At 41.7% G+C, this 20,912-nt stretch overlaps 1 protein-coding gene across 1 annotated transcript; it reads left to right on the top strand.

Annotated features, from left to right (window-relative positions):
• Positions 1–390: 390 nt before the first annotated feature.
• On the top strand, positions 391–20,884 carry vdac2 (voltage-dependent anion channel 2). Its single transcript, XM_067235792.1, has 9 exons — positions 391–533; positions 1,642–1,713; positions 13,924–13,973; positions 15,140–15,292; positions 15,384–15,436; positions 18,583–18,810; positions 19,076–19,226; positions 19,327–19,384; positions 20,010–20,884. The coding sequence occupies exons 2-9, from the start codon at positions 1,647–1,649 to the stop codon at positions 20,099–20,101; spliced, it is 852 nt and encodes a 283-aa protein (XP_067091893.1). The 5' UTR covers positions 391–533; positions 1,642–1,646; the 3' UTR covers positions 20,102–20,884.
• The last annotated feature ends 28 nt before the right edge of the window (positions 20,885–20,912 follow it).

Here is a 20,912-nt window from a genome sequence, read left to right as displayed (position 1 = left end):
AACAGGAGGATTGATCGGAAGACTAGAAACTGTTTTGTCAGAATAAAAAATAAAAACTATGCCTCTGACTTGTTTTGAACCTACAACTCTTTGCTTACCTGCACAACATCTAAGCCAATTGAGCCATTCCCAGACATGGATTACATAAAGTTCCGTAATTACATAATAAAAAAAGCCGTTTCTCCAATGGCGAGCATTGTCAGATTTGGTCCAAGTTCAAACAGCTGTAATTCAGTCATATTTTGACATATCAAGGTGAAACTTTGCATGGGGGGGGGGGGGGGGGGGGGGGAAGCTATCGCGAGCCTTTTGTAAAAGTTGGCAGCCCTGGTATGCTAAAATGTTATTTCTATGCAGGCGCGCTGTGATCCTGTGAGGGGTCCTGCATGTCTAGGATGATAATGATAGGTTGGAGTTACATTGCAGTCTCCTTCAATTCGCCCTCCAACTGGTGAAGCAAAAAACAGCACCGTGGTGTCAGAAACACCAGGATAAAAGTCGCTTTAGTTAACCGCAAGACAAATTTCCAACGGGTAAGCAACGCAAAAAGTCCTGCACGCCACTGTTGATCCACTCTTATGGGGAACGATTGTCGCAGTGCATGACCATGCTGGCCGGAAAGCTCTAACATCAAGCTAAGCTAGGTGTGTCACTGTCTGCAGCTAACTGCTACTGTACTGTAGTAGCTTACCAACAGTCGGCTAGTACTACTTCTAGCTAGTGCAGCTAGAGCAGGGCCTAGAAAGTACGGGCGCGCCCGAACCGAAGCACATGTCATATCTGAGATGATTTGGCGATGTGTTAAAAACGACTGACCCCAAGGGTATCCCTAATGTTTTTGGCTTTCGGTGCAATCATATATGCCAGCATGGCCACCTTGTTATCAAATACACAGCTTCTTTTGCTACACAGTTAGACTACAGCTTTTTCAAGGAACACTGGCTGCTGAGTTCAACCGAATTCTGTAATATCATAAGACTTGCATATGCAGTCGCTTGTATTTCTGTTTAGGGAAACGTATTTACGTCTACTTTCTTTCTCGACACATTTCCTACAGTTTTGAACGTGGCCATTTCAAAATAACGTTTGCTAGCTTTTTATGTTAAAATGGCTTCTTGTTAACCTTGCCCACTGCACTGCTTGACATGAAGCGAGCTAGTTGCTCTGCGTCGCCAATAGTAGCTGCAGCTACGGAACATTAACTCCCTAGATATCATACATGCACCTAAACGAAACTTATGTTAACTACTGCCTAACTTTTCTAATCACTAATATAATGTCTGATACACGCAAGCTCTTGTGCTAGTGGTAGTTGTACACTACACTTTATTCATTTTGGGAAAGAAAAGTACGCTGGAACGTCTGTTTACCAGCTCTTCTGTCATCTGCAATACAGAAACTGCATTACCCCTTACCCTTTGAGCAGGTGAACCTGGCCTTCTGATCTCAAATAACTACCTCAGTAATGATTTCTTCCACCCAACGCTGAGTTATTAATGAAGAAAGTATTAAGGGTTCACACAGCCATTATCAAACTCAACTGGAAATATTGTCTACTTAAGTTGTGCCTAGGTCAGATGCCGTTATTGTAAGGTATAGGATCATTAGACTGTTTAATAACTCTCTTTTTTCATTCTGCAGGTAGAATGGCTGTGCCTCCCTCATATGCTGATCTGGGCAAATCTGCCAAGGATATTTTCAACAAAGGCTATGGTACCTTTATTTTATTCTAAAGTAGGCATCGAAGTGACAATTTATAAATGGTAAAAACAAGTGGTTTGATGCTTCCTACATAATATAGGATATTTGGTTGTGCTTGCCTTCAGCAAGAGCACAACCTTTTGTTCTCTCTCATATATATGTATTATTTCTTTATAATTATTTATTTTCCCACCCATAACAGGGCTCCAGACTAACTTTTTGCCTTGGTTGCACTGGTGCGCCTAACTTTTTATTTAGGTGCACCAGCACAAAATTTAGGTGGCCCCAAATTTTTCCTTGCGTCGCCTTTAACACCCCATTTTCAAGGTCACCTTTTTATCACGCTCCATATACATTCATATATATTATGTAAATGATTTTAAACAAGAATAAGTTGTAGGTAAATACTTTTTTAAATTTGAAGCACAAAAAACTTATTTTTTTAAAGTGCTTCACTGAGACGAAGGACTCACTGAGACGAAGGACTCCCTGGAAGTATCTTACCAGGCACTGGGGAGACTGGTGGCTGAAGTAGCTCCATGTCTGGGCTGTTGTCGGAGCATTGACCGGGGAGAGTGTTGGGGGCGACCAGGCCTGCCTACTTTTCTTAAAGAAAAAACTCTATGGGTCTTTCTTTTCATTGATCGTCATCTGTTTTTTCTTTCGTTTATTTTGCTGATGCTGATTGCCGTAACTGATTCTCTGGTGCTCAGGTCGCAATTTCAATCACACAGTACACAGAGTGGTGTAGGCCTACAGGAATATCTGGACCACAGCCAATCAGAGGCAAATACCCTCCCCATCTCTCTCTGATTGGTTTAGACCACAATATGATCCAACCATATGTGAGTTCCGTCAAAGGAGAACAAACGCTTCGTTCATGGAAAGGCAGCGGATGCTAGGGCATTAGGTGCACCGGTGCGACCTAAGATTTTTATTCGCACCAGAGAATGTCTAATATGGGGAGAACTGCCACTCTTGGGAAACTTCCGGGTTATGAACCGGTTGCAGTTCCACTCTAGTTACATATGAGGGCGCTAACGGCCGAGTGCAGAATGAATGGAGGTCTATGGTAAAAATCCACTTTTCTCAGGATATAATTTTTTGTCTAGTAATTTGAATTCTGAATACGAAAGGGGAGGCAAAAAAATACACTGCTGGGTGTTAGATTTGGGTAACTTTCATCTGGCTTAGCTTGATGAAAGTTGCCTTTCTGTTATAAAAAGCCTTTTAAAATGTAATTGACATCATACACATTGTACGGCCAGAGATACTGCTTCACGGCAAGGTCTGGTCACTTACATTTTTCTCTCGAGGCATCGAAAACACAGCAGACAGGGGAGGCTCTCCCTGTCAATACACATGCTAGAAAGAGTTTTGGTTTAATGTTGTTGCTAATGTTGCTAATGCTCTGACATTCTGGTTCTGCTTCAGATGCCATCAAGCGGGATCTCTAGTCGTAGTCAGTCCTTCACTAACCAATCAGCATTCGTTAACAGAATGCTAGCGTGTTATGGGCAACAACGATTTACCCTGTAAGAAATTGAAAGGACATAAGTACTCATTCATTCAACTTTCGACCTGTAATCCATGTTGAACATACAAAAACTACAATTAAATCTGAGATTTCTCAACGACAATCAGGTGGAAGAGATCAATTTAGCCGTTTAGCTCCATAGACTCCCATTAATTTTGCACTCGACCGCGATCACTCCCAGTGGAATTGCAACAAAATTCGGTACAATGGGGCTTAATAGGGACTGGCCAGGCTCTCCTTAAATAGGCTCTGGTCGCACCCTTACAAATTTTGGTTGCATGTGCGACCAAATTAGTTGCACTCTAGAGCCCTGCTAGGATCTGTCAATATTTGGACTACATGGACAACGTTGGTGTTTGTCTTGGTGGCGATTGAGTTGCTTGTATTTTAATTTACGTTCCGTTGCACGGTTTAGGCTGAAATTACTAACTTGCTAACCACAGTCACTAACGTCCCTAATGTCACGAAAACACGCGTGACTACCTAGTATAGGGGGGACTGACCGAAAGTTTCCTATCAGTTTTGCTCCGTTTGTTTTTCCATTCCATATGTAACCTAACGTAACTTAAACTAACCCGAAGTCAGATTTCAGTTACCTCTATTAATTTTCTCACAAATCCAGTTTTTAGGCGTGATTTTAGGTATAAAAAAAATAACGTTCCACCGCTTTAAGCCTTGAGTTTTGTGGCACTGAGAGGCTGTCAAGCTCCCTTTTTAAGAACACCATTGTTGTACGTCACAGAGCTCTGCTTCTAGCCAGGGCGGGAAATATGACTTACATTCTTTGTACATTGCGAGCTAACGGTGTCCGGTACTTCGTTATAAATAATGATGTTAAATCGAGAACACAAAAATACAAATGTTTGGCGCTACTGCTGTAATGTTAATTTTTGGCCACTTTGGGGTGTATTTAACCTTGAACAGGGCTTGGGTGTTAGGTGCTTGTTGTGACATTGGCATTGCCCATTTTTTTCAAATACCTTGATTTAAACACTTCTGTTTGTTTATGATGGACAAAAAGTAAACACTAATTGTATTGTATCAATAAGTACGGATGAGCCTTACGGTACTGCTCTCCCTCCCCCTGATTTAAGGGTTGAATCTAACTTTACGCAACCTACCTTATCTCCCTTAAAAACTAGTGTCTCCCACATATCTAAAGTAACACCTGTTTGATGTGCCAGTCCATCAATGACATGCGTCCCACAAAACAATTCACTGACTACAGCAAGTTTAGACTTTTCTGAGTCAGGTAACGTTAACTGAGTATAACCATCGACTATTTCTGGCAATATTTGCATACGGTACTGAGAGAGTATTTCATTAAATTTATTCTCAGTACTTGCTTTATCGCCTATCAATTTTCAATTATAAAAAAAAAAAATCCTGTCTGAGAGCCCACCCATATCGTCTTCTACACCATGTTGACTATATTGTGCACCATGCGTTGGGCAGAGCCGGATGCTTGCTCTCTGCTTGACCTAAATGTAGCCTAGTCCCATCAGAAAAACAAACCCTAGCGGTTCCGAATTTGTGGCCCAGTTTACTAGTACCGTCTGTTGTAAGAGTGAGGTTGTCTTCGTTATCAACCTACCTTTAATCTGCTGCAAGGATACATGTCTCGCCTCTGTTACATTTTTACATGTTGACACACTAGGTAAACGCTCTGTTTCTAATCTTGACATACAGTTAGGTCCATAAGTATTTGGACATTGACACAATTTTCATCATTTTGGCTCTGTATACCACCACAATGGATTTGAAATGAAACCATCAAGATGTGCTTTAAGTGCAGACTTTCAGCTTTAATTTCAGGGTATTTACATCCAAATCAGGTGAACGGTGTAGGAATTACAACACATTTTATATGTGGCCCCCCCCCTTTTTAAGAGACCAAAAATAATTGGACAAACTAACATAATCTTAAATCTAATTGTCACTTTTAATACTTGGTTGCAAATCCTTTGCAGTCAATGACAGCCTGAAGTCTGGAACCCATAGACATCACCAGACGCTGGGTTTCGTCCCTGGTGATGCTCTGCCAGGCCTCTACTGCAACTGTCTTCAGTTCCTGCTTGTTCTTGGGGCATTTTCCCTTTAGTTTTGTCTTTAGCAAGTGAAATGCATGCTCAATTGGATTTAGGTCAGGTGATTGACTTGGCCATTGCAGAACATTCCACTTCTTTGCCTTAAAAAACTCTTTGGTTGCTTTCGCAGTATGCTTCGGGTCATTGTCCATCTGCACTGTGAAGTGCCGTCCTATGAGTTCTGAAGCATTTGGCTGAATCTGAGCAGATAATATTGCCCAAAACACTTCAGAATTCATCCTACTGCTTTTGTCAGCAGTCACATCATCGATAAATACAAGGGAACCTGTTCCATTGGCAGCCATACATGCCCACGCCATAACACTACCTCCACCATGCTTCACTGATGAGGTGGTATGCTTTGGATCATGAGCAGTTCCTTCCCTTCTCCATACTCTTCTCTTCCCATCATTCTGGTACAAGTTGATCTTGGTCTCATCTGTCCATAGGATGTTGTTCCAGAACTGTACAGGCTCTTTTAGATGTTTTTTGGCAAACTCTAATCTGGTCTTCCTGTTTTTGAGACTCACCAATGGTTTACATCTTGTGGTGAACCCTCTGTATTTACTCTGGTTAAGTCTTTTCTTAATTGTTGACTTTGACACAGATACGCCTACCTCCTGGAGAGTGTTCTTGATCTGGCCAACTGTTGTGAAGGGGTTTTTCTTCACCAGGGAAAGAATTATTCTGTCATCCACCACAGTTGTTTTCCATGGTCTTCCAGGTCTTTTGGTGTTGCTGAGCTCACCAGTGCGTTATTTCTTTTTAAGAATGTACCAAACAGTTGATTTGGCCACACCTAATGTTTTTCCTATGATAGGTTTGTTTTGATTTTTCAGCCTAACGATGGCTTGCCTCACTGATGGTGACAGCTCTTTGGACTTCATATTGAGAGTTGACAGCAACAGATTCCAAACACAAATACCATACTTGAAATGAACTCTAGACCTTTTATCTGCTCCTTGTCAATGAAATAACGAACTCCCTTTATGAGGGAATAACACACCTGGCCATGGAACAGCTGAGCAGCCAATTGTCCAATTACTTTTGGTCCCTTAAAAAGGGGGGGGGGGCACATATAAAATGTATTGTAATTCCTACACCGTTCACCTGATTTGGATGTAAATACCCTGAAATTAAAGCTGAAAGTCTGCACTTAAAGCACATCTTGATTGTTTCATTTCAAATCCATTGTGGTGGTATACAGAGCCAAAATGATGAAAATTGTGTCAATGTCCAAATACTTATGGACCTAACTGTATGTTTTTACACGCGTTACAAGTGGTGTTGTTGTCATTTTGTCGTGTGAAATACAACCAAACTTTTGAACGCTTCTGCCTCTTTGCCATGTTTGCTGCAGTCTGAATATACTATAAAAGTTTGCGCATGCGCAACGGCACAGAGAACCGTTAGCAGAATCGTTAAAGAATTTGGCTGCCGATTCCAAGGAATCGGTTAACTGTCGATACCCATCCCTACTGAGGAGTGTGATCCCCCTAAAGTTGAAGCACACCCTCTGGTCCCCCTTTTTAAAGAAGGGAACCACTACTCCGGTCTGCCAGTCCAGAGGTCCTCGATGTCCACGCGATGTTGCAGAGTCGTGTCAACCAAGACAGCCCTACAACATCCAGAGCCTTAAGGAACTCCGGGCGGACCTCATCCACCCCAGGGGCGCTACCACCGCTGAGCTTTTTAACCACCTCAGCCCCAGAGATAGAAGGCCCCCCCCCCCCCCCCCCCCCCCCCCGATGTCCCCAGACTGCCTCCACGTTGGAGGCGTGTTGGTGTAATTAAGGAGGTCTTCAAAGTATTCCTTCCACCGATCCAGGACGTCCCCCATCGAGGTCAGCAGCGCACCATCCCCACCATATACAGCATTGACTGTGCACTGCTTCCCCCTCCTGAGTCGCCAGATGGTGGTCCAGAACCTTTTCGAAGCCGTTCGGAAGTCGTTCTCCATGGCCTCGCCGAACTCCCACGCCCGGGTCTTTGCCAGAGACATGATCGACGCTCTCCCGGAGGTGGGAGTTGAAGCTCCTTCTGACAGGGGATTCTGCCAGCCGTTCCCAGCAGACCCTCACATTACGTTTGGGCCTTCCAGGCCTGACCGGCGTCCTCCCCCACCATCGTAGCCAACTCGCCACCAGGTGGTGATCAGTTGACAGCTCCGCCCCTCTCCTCACCCGAGTTTCCAAGACATTGCACATATGGACACCCTTATGCTTGAACATGGTGCTCGTTATGGACAAGCCGTGTCTAGCACAGAAGTCCAACAACAAAACACTGCTCTGGTTCAGATTGGGGGGGCTGTTCCACCCAATCACGCCCCTCCAGGTCTCACTGTCATTGCCCACATGAGCATTGAAGTCCCCCAGGAGGACGAGGGCATCTCCGGGAGGGGCGCTTTCCAGCACCCCTCACCAGAGACTCCAAAAGGGTGGGTACACTGAGCTGCCGTTTGGTGTGTAAGCACAAACAACAGTGAGGACCCGTCCCCCCACCCGAAGGCGGAGGGAGGCTACCCTCTCGCCCACCAGGGTGAACCCCAACGTACAGGCGCCGAACCGAGGGGAAACAAGTATTCCCACCCCAGATCGACGCCTCTCACCAAGGGCAACTCCAGAGTGGAAGAGAGTCCAGCCCCTCTCGAGGAGACTGGTTCCGGAGTTGATGCTATGTGTCGAGGCTGACTATATCTCGCCGGAACCTCTCTACCTTGCGCACCAGCTCAGGCTCCTTTCCCGTCAGCAAGGTGACGTTCCACGTTCCTAGAGCTAGCTTCTGCAGCCAAGGATCGGACCGCCAAGGCCCCCGCCTTCGGCCGCCGCCTAGGGGTGGAACGGTACACTGAAGTCACGGTTTGGTTTATACCGCGGTTCAGACATCACGGTTCAGTACGAGTTTGGTACAACGGAGGGAAAAGCAAAACAAACCAGGTTCCTCTACGAGTGAATACGGGGCATTGAAGAAGACATGTAAATTCCGATTGCGTTAGTAATTTATTTGGCCCTATTTTTGTATCTAATGGCTGGTTAAGCACTGTAGGGAGAAGTTGAAAAATGTTTTTTTTGTCTCGTTCCAGTGATTGGCACACCTGGGTGATGGCGTCGGATATTTTTTTGTAATTTAGCACACGCCAAATGCGTTAGCATGTTAGATGTATTTCCAGTCACATACCCCACAACCAGTGATGTGCGGTGATGTCAGTAAGAGGCTAGGCACTTAAATGGGAAAATGTGTCCAAACTTTTGACTGGTAGCCTACAGTACATGAAGAATACAGAATCGAAGTGCGCAAGTGAGTTTTTCGCTTGTCATCTGCAGTGAACGGACAGTAAAAGCACTGCTTATTCTACAATTAATGTATTTTTTGGTATTTGATTATGCGTAACTGCTACATTCGTCATCGTAACGTCTAAACAATTGCAATAACACACACATTGCATATATAAATCACAAGAATAAACAGTAAAAATACAATTTTATTAAATAAAATGATTTAATAAAAATGTTTACGTTTGAATTTTGGCAGGGTAGGCAGTGCCTACCTTGCCTACCCAGACTGCACGTCACTGCCCATAACTGCTGAACCACGCCGACAGACAGTGCTCGTCTTATCCACAACTCTCTCGCCTGTACTACTGTAACTGAATGGGAAACCGAAGTTTTCCCAAACTTGCAATCTTAAAACGGTCGGCAGGTCCTCTATCTCTAGTGGGTCGCCACCACTCGCCATAGTCATCCTTAGTGCTGCTAGCTAGCCTATCTCTGACTCACGGCGGCACCAATCAGAACTTCAGATTAGATGTCCCGAAAGAACACGAGTATCTAACAGTAGTTCCGCATTACATTAATTTGCACACAAGTTTTATTTCATTTTATACCGTGTATTCTCTGTGTAATTTCATTCACCGATCCGTGACACCCGTACGGTTCGGTACGAATACATGTACCGTTCCACCCCTACCGCCGCCCATCTCACACTGTACCCGACCCCCATGACCCCTCCTGCAGATGGTGAGCCCACTGGAAGGGGTTCCCACGTTGCCTCTTCGGGCTGTGCCCGGCCGGGCCCTATGGGAAAAGGCCCGGCCACCAGGCGCTCTCCATCGAGCCCCGGGCCTGGCTCCGGGGGGGGGGGGCCCGGTGACCCGCGTCCGGGCAAGGGGAATTGGGAACCATTGTTATTTTTCTTCATGGTATTTTTTTTTTGATGATGCTAATCATTACGTTCTGCTAGATGACGGTAGAGACATGAGTAAAAGAAAATATGCAAGCGGTGTTCAAAAGCGCAGCAATAACCTGTTGTCTGAACAAGCTTGAGCAAAACACCCGAAGATTACATACTTATTTAGACCAGCCAGAGAGGTTGTGTTGTGTGTATTTGCAGCGCGTTTGCTGAGTGCTGCGCATGTGTTGTCAAATTAATGAAGATGTTTTCTTAATTTGCTTGTTTTGTCTATTTGCATGTGTTTTCTTAGTTTGCAGCACGGTTGCACATGTTGGCCACCGTAGAAATGAGAAGACAACTGTTTTTCATTCTACTCTTCACTCTTGCAGGGCTCGACAATAACGATGGCCCGGGGCCAGTTAAAAGTAACTTCGGGACAGTTAAACTAGCAACTCACTGGCCCGATCGGGCCACTGCAAATTATTGATTGGAAAAAAAATGAGCATTGTAAAACTTAACATCCTTCATATGTATGGAAGCAATCGTTACCAAAATTCAAATGCAAATGCATTTCCAGAAATGCATTTGCATTTTAAGAATGTGGCTGCATTATTTGACTCATAAATGAAATTAGTAATCAATCATCCTATTTGCATTTTAATTTTCTTCTTCAAGAGTGCTCAATCTTTCACTTAATTAAAATGAAAAAGAAAGATGTTTGAGATTTAATTTTCAAAATATGCCCCAGCAAATAGATACCAAAATTCAATTTGAAATGTAAAATTTGAAAATTCAAATGCATTTCCAGAAATGCATTTTCATTTTAAGAACGTGGCTGCAAAATCGTGACCACAATTCAAATGCATTTCCAGAAATGCATTTTCATTTTCAAGAACGTGGCTGCAAAATCGTGACCACAATTCAAATGCATTTGCAGAAATGCAAAATGAACGAAAAAGCATTCTGAGCGGCGCAGCAGAGTGACGTCAGTAGCCGCTCTTCTTCAGCTCCCTGCTGACCGAGCTACCCATCTTGTTCGGTAGGGGGCGGTGTGCACATCTGCATTGCATTACATTGCAAACGTCTGAAAGACGTTTTATTCTGAAAAATGACCCGATTCTCTCCTTCGCGGGCCTTTTCCCCTGAGCAAAAAAGCTCTGCAAAGACGCGTGTTTACTCATTTTTTAGCAAGTTTGTGGGCTTTATTGAGCGGTATCATGCGCGTCTCTTCCTCTTGACACCTGACAAGTGATAGTTACCACTCAATGGAGCCTGTTTGAGACAACAACTCTATCGGTGTTTTGGATGAAGGCTATCCTGAGATCGCCACTAAAGCACTGAAAATCCTGCTTCCATTTCCAACATCAAGCGGGATTTTCTGCCGTGACAGCAATCAAACAAAATTATGGAATAGGCCTAAACTGGATATAAGGAACGCACTTCGGGTGTCACTGTCGTAGCTTATAGTTACACACAACAGTGTGACTGACACATCGAAAGCTAGCTAGTAACAATATAACGATGGAAAACCAGGCTAAGAAACTTAAAGAGAAAAAAAAATTAAGAGACAAAAATACATCACATTCACTAGACATGGTTTTGTCAATTGAAAAAACGGCTGTTTATTTTACATAAAACTCCAAAAACTATTTTTCGCTCAAATCAGCTAAACTATCGCATTAGGTGTGGAAGTCACTAACTAGGATCACATCAAACCCAGAATGTGCATTAGCAGCGCAGCTGTCCAGGGCCTATCTTTCCTCCCAGTCCGTCCTGCTGGTCCATGAAAATATGTCTTACATGAAAGCGGTCCGTGGCGCAAAAAAGGTTGGGGACCGCTGCTTTAGAGGACGCATCACAGATCATGGCGCTCCCTCAAATTGTGCAAACACTGTTAGAATTAGCTGAGCAGGTAGAATCTAATAATATATGAGTCTGATGCCCGTGACCGAGTAGAACAAGTCATAGAGAGCTTGGCTGCATACTCTGCCGTCACAGATTTACACATTAATAGTAGCTCTGCCACTGTTTTAGTCATTGTTTGACATCAAGTTGCTCAGTCTGTGATGCGTCCTCTAAAGACCCGGCAATTCAATCAATTTCCCGGCACATTTGCAATGTAATGCAATGCAGATGTGCACACCGCCCCCTACCGAACAAGATGGGTAGCTCGGTCAGCAGGGAGTGATGAAGAAAATCAAAGTACTAAGTCCTTGGGTTAATTTTTCTACGTTTGAAAACAGCACAAAAACTTCCAGAGTTTGATGCAAAGTGTTTAATCAGAATCCAATACAAACAGGGTGATTCCTTTCAAACGTGAGCCAAATTCTGCAGAATCAGACTGAGAAATATTCTCCGGACATAACCTTTTATAGCAAAACCTTATCAGTTCTGTACATTTGCTATTGGTACAATATTAATATTATAATCATCTATTTTTTTTTGACTTACTCTGACCTTGAAGGCCAGACACACTGGGCGTTTTGTTGTTTTCTATGGTAGGAACCTGATCTTATAGCCTTCTTTCACACCCAGCCCCAATCATCCAAAATAACACTTTTGGGGCTTAATTTTCCTTCTATATCTTAGGGGAAATACTAAACAATCAATGGCTTTGCATCAGGCTTTTCCAGTAGTGTAACATATAAAAGTATAAAAGTACAAAGGTGATTAAAAGGCATACTTCAATCATATAATCCATACTCATTCTCCATCTTTCATAATTACAACAGTGTGATATTATTCCACTTCAGGAGCTGAAGAAGAGCGGCTACTGACGTCACTCTGCTGCGCCGCTCAGAATGCTTTTTCGTTCATTTTGCATTTCTGCAAATGCATTTGAATTTGAATTGGGGTCATGATTTTGCAGCCACGTTCTTAAAATGAAAATGCATTTCTGGAAATGCATTTGAATTTGAATTGTGGTCACGATTTTGCAGCCACGTTCTTAAAACGGAAATGCATTTCTGGAAATGCATTTGAATTTGAATTGTGGTCACGATTTTGCAGCCACGTTCTTGAAAATGCATTTCTGGAAATGCATTTGAATTTTCAAATTTTACATTTCAAATTGAATTTTGGTATCTATTTGCTGGGGCATATTTTGAAAATTAAATCTCAAATGTCTATTTCTTATTCATTTTAATTAAGTGAAAGATTTAGCACTCTTGAAGAAAATTAAAATGCAAATAGGATGATTGATTACTAATTTCATTTGAGTCAAATAATGCAGCCACATTGAATTTTGGTAACGATTTGCTTCCATACATATGTTTTGCTAACTGCTAAATGCATAAATAACTTTGCAGCCCGTGGGGCGCACAGTTTGCAAATCAAGAGTTGAGTAGTGAGTGACGAGTGGTTGTCAAATTGTAATTCTCTAATCTCAATACATTTTTTAATAACTGGCGCGAGACAAAGTGAAGATGGCAGCAAAGTAGAGCTACGAGCTCAAACGGAAGCAACTTTTTTTATGGAACGAAGAAGACGCACTGTTGTCTGTCGTATGTTCCCGTCTAAAGCGGACGAAAGTAGATCTTTTTACACAGGCACCGACAATTTTAGAAAGCAATCCCTGACCAACCATGCTAGCAGACAGCACCTGGTTTGCGTGACAGCTAAGCGGATGGTTGACAATCCATGCCGTTGACCATGCTGGTCAGGAATTTAACGATGCCCATCGTGTTATTGCACGACTTATAACAACGGCATATCACGTAATTAAGACGGGCCAGCCGTTCACCTCGTTCCCCCAGGCTATTGAACTGCAGCAGAAGAATGATGAGAATGGTGTTAACTTGGGTACTTAGTATCATACTGATGAAATGCTATGGAAGCTTTTATATATTAGCATTGAGGGACCAGAGGTTTCAGTTTCTGCCAGACAGAGTTGTGCAGAGATGGCTGTCATCAGGGAAGAGAGCACGTCATGTTTGAGGTTAAAAGTCAATTGTTTTGCAGACTATTACCTTTTTATTTTTTATCACTAGAAATTTGATTTCATTTTTGTTCTTTTTATATCCAGGATGTGTTTAATAAATGGTTAAACATGTTAACAGAATAACACAACTTATAAGTCTTTGGTTTTGTTGTAACAATGATAAATTACAACTTTTGTAAGGGGGGCCAGTAAAAATTGTCTTGGGGCCAGTAAGTTGCAAACCCACAAATGTTAATGTTGAGCCCTGCTTAGTATTCTGAGTTGTAAATGAGCAGCAACAAATGTATGCTTTTAAATCTATGTAATCTTTATAAATAATAAATGCATTTATATATAAAATATACAGAAATATCAGTTGTAATAATTACAGTTCATAAAGGGACCCATCTGCAACCGATGCAAGCAAGCAGAAATTGTACCCCCTCTAGTTTCAATTGGAATAATTGGTTGTTATGTGGTTCATGCAATGATATCTTCTCTGTTTGAAGGGTTCGGCCTGGTCAAACTTGATGTCAAGACCAAGTCGGCCAGTGGAGTGGTGAGTTTGGACATAAGATGTATTAATGTTGTCTAACATTTATAAAAGCACACCAATCAAGTCCAAAACAGTGGAGATTTGTTAGATTACATCTGTTTATGTAAGTACCTGGTGAATAGGAGCTGTCTGACCCAGTTAATTTACCTGTTCAATATAAATTTGTGTACCACTAAATGCGAGATGACCCTTTGAAGAGCAGGTTTATATGATTATGTAAACTATTAAGGTTGTTCCACAGTCAGTGTATATAATCAGTGGTGTAGTTTTAAAATTAGAGGTGGGTAAACTATGAATTGTATTATTTATTTATGATTATGTTTCATTAGGCCTATTTAGATGGAACCGGTAAGGTTGGCTTGTACCTGCATCATCGTATTTGAAAGCACGTTATTAATAGTAGGTTAGCCGCTAGCGTTTGTCCCTGTCTTAATGCGATGTTGTGCGAACCAAAACAACGTTTACAAACGTGAATTGATCTTACGTTGTACTTGAGGCCTTTTGCGGGCATCTGTAGGAGTGGGAGCAATAGATGGTCTCTTCAAAAATCGTCTGATATCCATGGCTAATTAATCCATTCCGAACAGGTAGGCTAATCCACAACGTGTATGTGTTTACATACTTCGTGGATCCTGATTGGTGTCGCTGCCGCCGCAACGCATTGATTGGAGGGTCACAGACCATATACAGCGCAGATGAAATTATTCAGACTACAGCGCTTATATGTTCAACAATATGAAGTCTTTGGTGTATTAAAATTACACCAAATTTATTTGGGATTAGTCCAACGACAGAATACGAGGCGCAGGGAACTTTATATGTGCGTAAACGCGCATTAACGCTATTTAGAGGTGGATAAACGCAATTTCCGCAATTTAGAGGTGGATAAACGCTATTTTGGGAGGTGCGTAAACAGCGTTTGTTTAGCCTCCACTAAATCCCTGTATATAAAATATATATATATATATGTAATGTACGTGAGGGTAGGAATATCCTGTGCACATTTTATGAGTAGGCCTATGTTGGGAGCATATGGAGTTGGACCTTTGAAACTTATCACAATAGCTATCTGACTCGGTAACATTTAGGTTTGTGTTTTTAAACAGATAATTTGTTCTCATCAATGCTTTGTCCATGTTAAATTGTTTGCTGTGTGGTGTCTTCAACAGGAATTCAAAACTGCTGGTTCATCCAATACTGACACCAGCAAAGTGGTCGGGAGCCTGGAAACCAAATACAAGAGGTCAGAGTATGGCCTGACCTTCACAGAGAAGTGGAACACTGATAATACCTTGGGGACCGAGATCACAGTTGAAGACCAGGTTGGTCACAAGTCTGAAACATGCAAACATCTCATAGTTTAAGATGGACGAAATAAGTCGGTTTATTTAATATGAGCCTTTTTGCCTCCAGATTGCTAAGGGACTGAAGCTGACATTTGACACAACATTCTCTCCCAACACTGGGTAAGATGAGTTTCTCTACCATCATATGCATTTATGTCTATGCAGTGTTTCCCGCAGATTAGAAAGCAATTTGTGGTGGGAGGGGGTGTTCCATGTCAGGCCGGGGGGGTTCAAAATAATTCCTTCGTTAATAATTTGTTCGTTAATAATTTGCCCAACCCAAAATGCACACATTTAACACCCTATACAAAATTCACACCCCATTCAAGTCCTATCTGCCAGAAACGGAAGAATAGAAATGAGTTCCCTTATCTACTCTATAGTTCTTGCAAATTTAAATCAAGTTAACTGGTGATTTTCGTTGTTTGTATTCTTCCCCTGCTAGCTAAGTTGTCTGTTGATTCGATAGCGATTGCTGCCCTTGCTCAGGTTTGTATTTTAGGAGCATTATTATGCTGAAGTAGTTTTAATGAATAAAAAGTGGGTTTATTGTTATTTGCTACAGAATGCTTAGCCTATCAAGATCAAATGAAGCAGGCAGTGTACATGCTTCAGAGTGGCCTACCAAACAACGAAAATCACCAGTTAACTTGATTTAAATTTGCAAGAACTATAGACTTATACAATAACAGGCTTAAATGAACTGACAACATAAGTTATACGACTTACAGTTCTCAAGGACGCACTCACGCAATCTCAACTGCGGTGTGAAGCGCGTGTCCGTGCAATTCTCCGACATGCACTCTAACAATCACTGCTGATAGACGGCCAAAAATTTTGTACAGCCTGATTTCTGATACCGTGGTGGCAGAAATGTAGCCATAGAGGAAACACTGCACTATATATTATCATTCCAGGTTAAGAATACCAATGGAGGCTGCGTTGGAAATCGTAAATCAAACTTTTGTCAGCATTTTGAGTGGAAATTTAATTTGCATTTGTACAGGTGTATTCGTGCACGTCGGGCTGGCCCTCGCAGTGGAACGACGTTTAGTGGCCACTCTGTCCATTCGCACACCTCACAGTTGCATATTGATCAGACAAGAAGACGCTTATCAACTCGATTACTATTGATCAAAACAGAACGAGGGTTCGGCTGTAGCCTATTTGAAACATACTATTGAGAACTTATTCGCTGACATGCATTGCACGCGTGATGAACACAGCTTTTTTCCTTTCTTCATCGCAGACTTTTTTTTTTGTCTTTGGCGCTCGGGATATGTCATTGGCGCTCGGAAAACGGCTTTGGCGCCAACATTTTCTCTATGCAGGAAAAACCCTGGACTGTGTCTGTATGTGAGAGAGACGCGTGAGTGACCGAGAGACGGAGGGAGAGCAGGGAAAGGAAATACAGCTGAACGAATACGCTGTGTTTTAAATGGCGTAAACAAAATGTTTTAAAGAATAACGAAACGCAATATGTATGTAAAATTAGTTTGTGTGGGAAACACTGTTATGCATATGATTATCTGATTCCTGTAGTTGCTCTGCACTAATATTTCTTAAAGGACTTAATCCACAACCGATACAACACATGATTAGGAGGTCTGTACATGTCTGGGTGAGTGGTGGTCAGTCCTCAAATGGAACTTTCAAGGCCAGTCAAGTGTGCATTTACATTTAATTGATTTAGTGGATTTTTTTTTATCCAACAAATAGTGCATCTAGAAAAGTCAAGGATCAGAAGTTCTAACGGTAGAGGCAGTTAGTGGTTAGTGAGGGCCGTCTGTCACTATCAGCAACAGTGCAGAATAACATCTCAGCATGGTCCAACAAATGCATGTCAACTACAATATCACGAGACTACATTTTTGAACTGTACTATCTTAAGTACAACATGAAACAATTTTGACAGTTGACCAAGACAGTTGTACAACAGGATCTCAAAAATAACATACAGAGAAATTACACTACCGTTCAAAAGTTTGGGGTCACCCAGACAATTTCGTGTTTTCCATGAAAACTCACACTTTTATTTATCAAATAACTTTCAAAATGAATAGAAAATATAGTCAATACATTTACAAGGTTAATTATTATTATTAGAAATAATTATTTTTATTTGAAATATAAATTTTGTTCTTCAAACTTTGCTTTCGTCTAATAATGCTCCATTTGCAGCAATTACAACATTGCAGACCTTTGGCATTCTAATTCTAATCCTTCTAATCATCCATTAGTCTTCTAAGGCAATTAGCAAACACAATGTACCATTCGAACACTTACAGTAATAGTTGCTGGAAATGGGCCTCTATACACCTGTGTAGATATTTCATTAAAAACCAGACGTTTCCACCTAGAATAGTCATTTACCACATTAACAATGTATAGTGTATTTCTGATTAATTTAACTTTATCTTCATTGAAAAAAACAGTGCTTTTGTTTGAAAAATAATGACATTTTTAAGTGACCCCCCCATACTTTTGAACGGTAGTGTACCTATTAACAAGTATCACTAAAAGTAATGTGCAGATTCCGGTGCCCTCAGGCCAAATCTAAAATTGTTAATCCAGATGGAGCTTCAAGAGGGGTGGCTTGAGACCTCAAAGGAAGGATGGGATGCCATGGTTCTTAGTGAGGGGAGTGCACTTCTACACCATTGTGTGAATGTAGGTGATGCACTTTCTCATATGCAAGATAAAATAAGTACTCACCATTCAAAAGCTTGTTTGCTATATTTTACATTGTTGCCCCTGTAAAAACGATTATAGAATTATTTGACTGAATCCAGTCAAAATATATGTATTTATATTATTGCAAGTTGTAATCTGCTTCCCATGCATACAGTTTTGTTTCACTGTAATCTAATTTGTTTCCTTTCCTTACTCAAACTGGTTCATCCCAAAATCAAGTATTTGGGCATGTCATTTTATGTGGGAATTAACATTTCGGCTCTTATGTGTATGGGGTTGGGTACGGGGTTGTCATGTTGGAACTGCCATGTCCACTTGTCATTCTGTCCTGCATAGCTGATAACTAAGTTATAAACCGTTAGAGCTAGAAGCTCATGCTACTTGTAATTCAATTCATTTTGAAAATGCATTAGTATTGGATGTAGATCATAAGAAACTGATAGTATTTTAGCTGTGGACAGTAGGTTGAATTTGTGTTCTGTAACTGGATGTAATTCATGTCAACATGTCGGATGTTCTTGTAGGTCCCTGTTGAGTATTTGCTTAAGATTAAATTTTTTTCTTTCCAACAGCAAGAAGAGTGGCAAAGTCAAGACTGCCTACAAGCGTGAGTATGTCAACCTGGGGTGTGATGTTGACTTTGACTTTGCTGGTCCAGCCATCCACGGAGCTGCTGTGGTTGGTTACGAGGGCTGGCTTGCTGGCTATCAGATGACCTTTGACACCGCCAAGTCTAAGATGACACAAAACAACTTTGCCATTGGCTACAAAACCGGAGACTTCCAGCTGCACACCAATGTGTATGTGAGATATGTGTCAGACTTTTAAAACTTGATAGTGTGTGTGTGTGTGTGTGTGTGTGTGTGTGTGTGTGTGTGTGTGTGTGTGTGTGTGTGTGTGTGTGTGTGTGTGTGTGTGTTATTTTAGGTCATTTTATCAATGACACTATATGAAATATCTCATGCATGACAATTTCATGAGTAAATTACTGTGCTTTTGGGGACACAGGTGATGCTAGCACACACTTCATCCTTTTCTATTCTCCTAAATGACTCCTTAATATAGAAATGATGGATCAGAATTTGGAGGCTCCATCTACCAGAAGGTGAGCGACAAGCTCGAAACGGCGGTCAACTTGGCTTGGACTGCAGGCAGCAACAGCACACGCTTTGGAATTGCCGCCAAGTACCAGATGGACAAGGATGCTGTTATTAGTGTGAGTACTACTGAATAAGCGCAATAGTGAATTAGGCTGCTTTTGCCAGTGACGAGCCATGATTATCTTGAGGATGATCCCATTGTTTTTGTCTTTTCAGGCTAAAGTGAACAACACCAGCCTTGTTGGTGTTGGCTACACCCAAACACTGAGACCAGGTAAGCCATCTCATGTGTGATGCCTAATGGCTCAAATATGCCTGATTTATGTTTACTTGACCCAGGATTGTATGCTTCTCATCATTCATTCCAAAGGTAACCTCAGTGTGGAGCACTAGTGTGTGCTACTCGGGTCTCTTTGACCTCAAGCTCTTAACCTGATTCACACTGGTAGTTGTAGGTAGCGGTAGTAGTAGTAGGAAGTGGTAGTGGTAGTAGTAGGTTATCTATAGAAAACCCTCTACTATGCATGCATGAGTATTACACCCTAGAAGCAGAATCCGGCATCAGAGAAGCTTGAAGCATTAGCTTAGTACGTGGCTCGCTAATAAATATGTTTTTGGCCCTGGAGGCAAAACGTTTAGTATGTACAGTATCTTGTTTTCATCAGGGGTGGTCTACATGTGCATTGTTGAATTGTGCTCCATCTAAAATACAACCTGTCAATGCACTGTGGTACATATCTGATATGTTGCCTCATGGTTTAAGAGATAACTGCTTTCATTTTTATTTGACTTTGAAGTTAAGTTAGCAAAATGGGTTAACTTATTTAAAAACACAACTTCTTAGCTCCCACCAAATTATAGTCCTGACTTGATGTTATCCATTTTTGTTTCCTGACCAGGTGTGAAGCTCACCCTGTCTGCCCTTGTAGATGGTAAAAGCATCAACTCTGGAGGCCACAAGCTGGGTCTCGGTTTGGAACTTGAGGCCTAAGCACTTTTTGTGGTAAAGTGGACAAGGGAATCAGAAGAATCTGGCATCAATGTGTTTCCATTTCAAACCAGCAATGGGATGTCTGGGAGGGACAGTTTTAAAGGCTACAACAAACTCATTTTCATCTAGAGGTGCTCTTGCAATTGAATCTGTTTTGCTTTTATAAATGTTTCCATCCAAAGACACTCTCCAGTGGGTCAACAATTAATACAAATCCTCATATAGCATTTCCATGACAGTGAATTACACGTCTCCATATGGTTGGTTGTGGCTCCTTTGTGTTGATTCCTGAAACGTGTTTTATTTTGGTAAAACATAAGTACATGGTTATGCTTGGGTTTATACATAACCTTTCTTCTGATTTGATCATCCATAGATCTGATATCCCTTGGCTGTCTTCACATCTCCCATTTGAAACTTGTATTCAGAACATGAGTATACAAAACTATTATTTTTATTCAATTGGACCTTTTTTTTTTTTTCAATGCACACAAGAACAAGCTTAAGCTGTGTTGTACCATGGTTTGGCCATGTTATTTCAAAGATGAACACGGAGCCCTCCCTTAAACTAAACCAAGTCGTTTTGGGGTGGTTAAACTTGGTAGCCTGTATGTTTTGGGGAACCTGAATGTGTGTTATGGTTCACAATAATGCTCAACTGGATCATTTTCCAGATGTGATGTGTGGTCTCTCAGGCAATCTTGTCACAGGGTAACTGACATTCTCACAGGAAACCTTGGAGGTCCTTATGTGTTAACTTTTCAATAAAGTATTTGAACTGCATTTGTGTTTGTCACTTTAAAGTCTGCTA

Source organism: Osmerus mordax, chromosome 5, assembly GCF_038355195.1.
Source record: "Osmerus mordax isolate fOsmMor3 chromosome 5, fOsmMor3.pri, whole genome shotgun sequence".
Lineage (NCBI taxonomy): Eukaryota > Metazoa > Chordata > Actinopteri > Osmeriformes > Osmeridae > Osmerus > Osmerus mordax.
The sequence above is the reverse complement of the archived record's forward strand: the minus strand, read 5'-3'. Positions and strand labels throughout refer to the sequence as shown.

Excerpts from the sequence above, each read along its gene's own strand:
- vdac2 (XM_067235792.1), top strand. The coding sequence starts at position 1,647 with ATGGCTGTGCCTCCCTCATATGCTGATCTGGGCAAATCTGCCAAGGAT. Across the intron at positions 13,974-15,139 it reads CCAAGTCGGCCAGTGGAGTG|GAATTCAAAACTGCTGGTTC; the intron begins GTGAGTTTGGAC and ends TGTCTTCAACAG. Across the intron at positions 15,293-15,383 it reads AGATCACAGTTGAAGACCAG|ATTGCTAAGGGACTGAAGCT; the intron begins GTTGGTCACAAG and ends TTTTGCCTCCAG.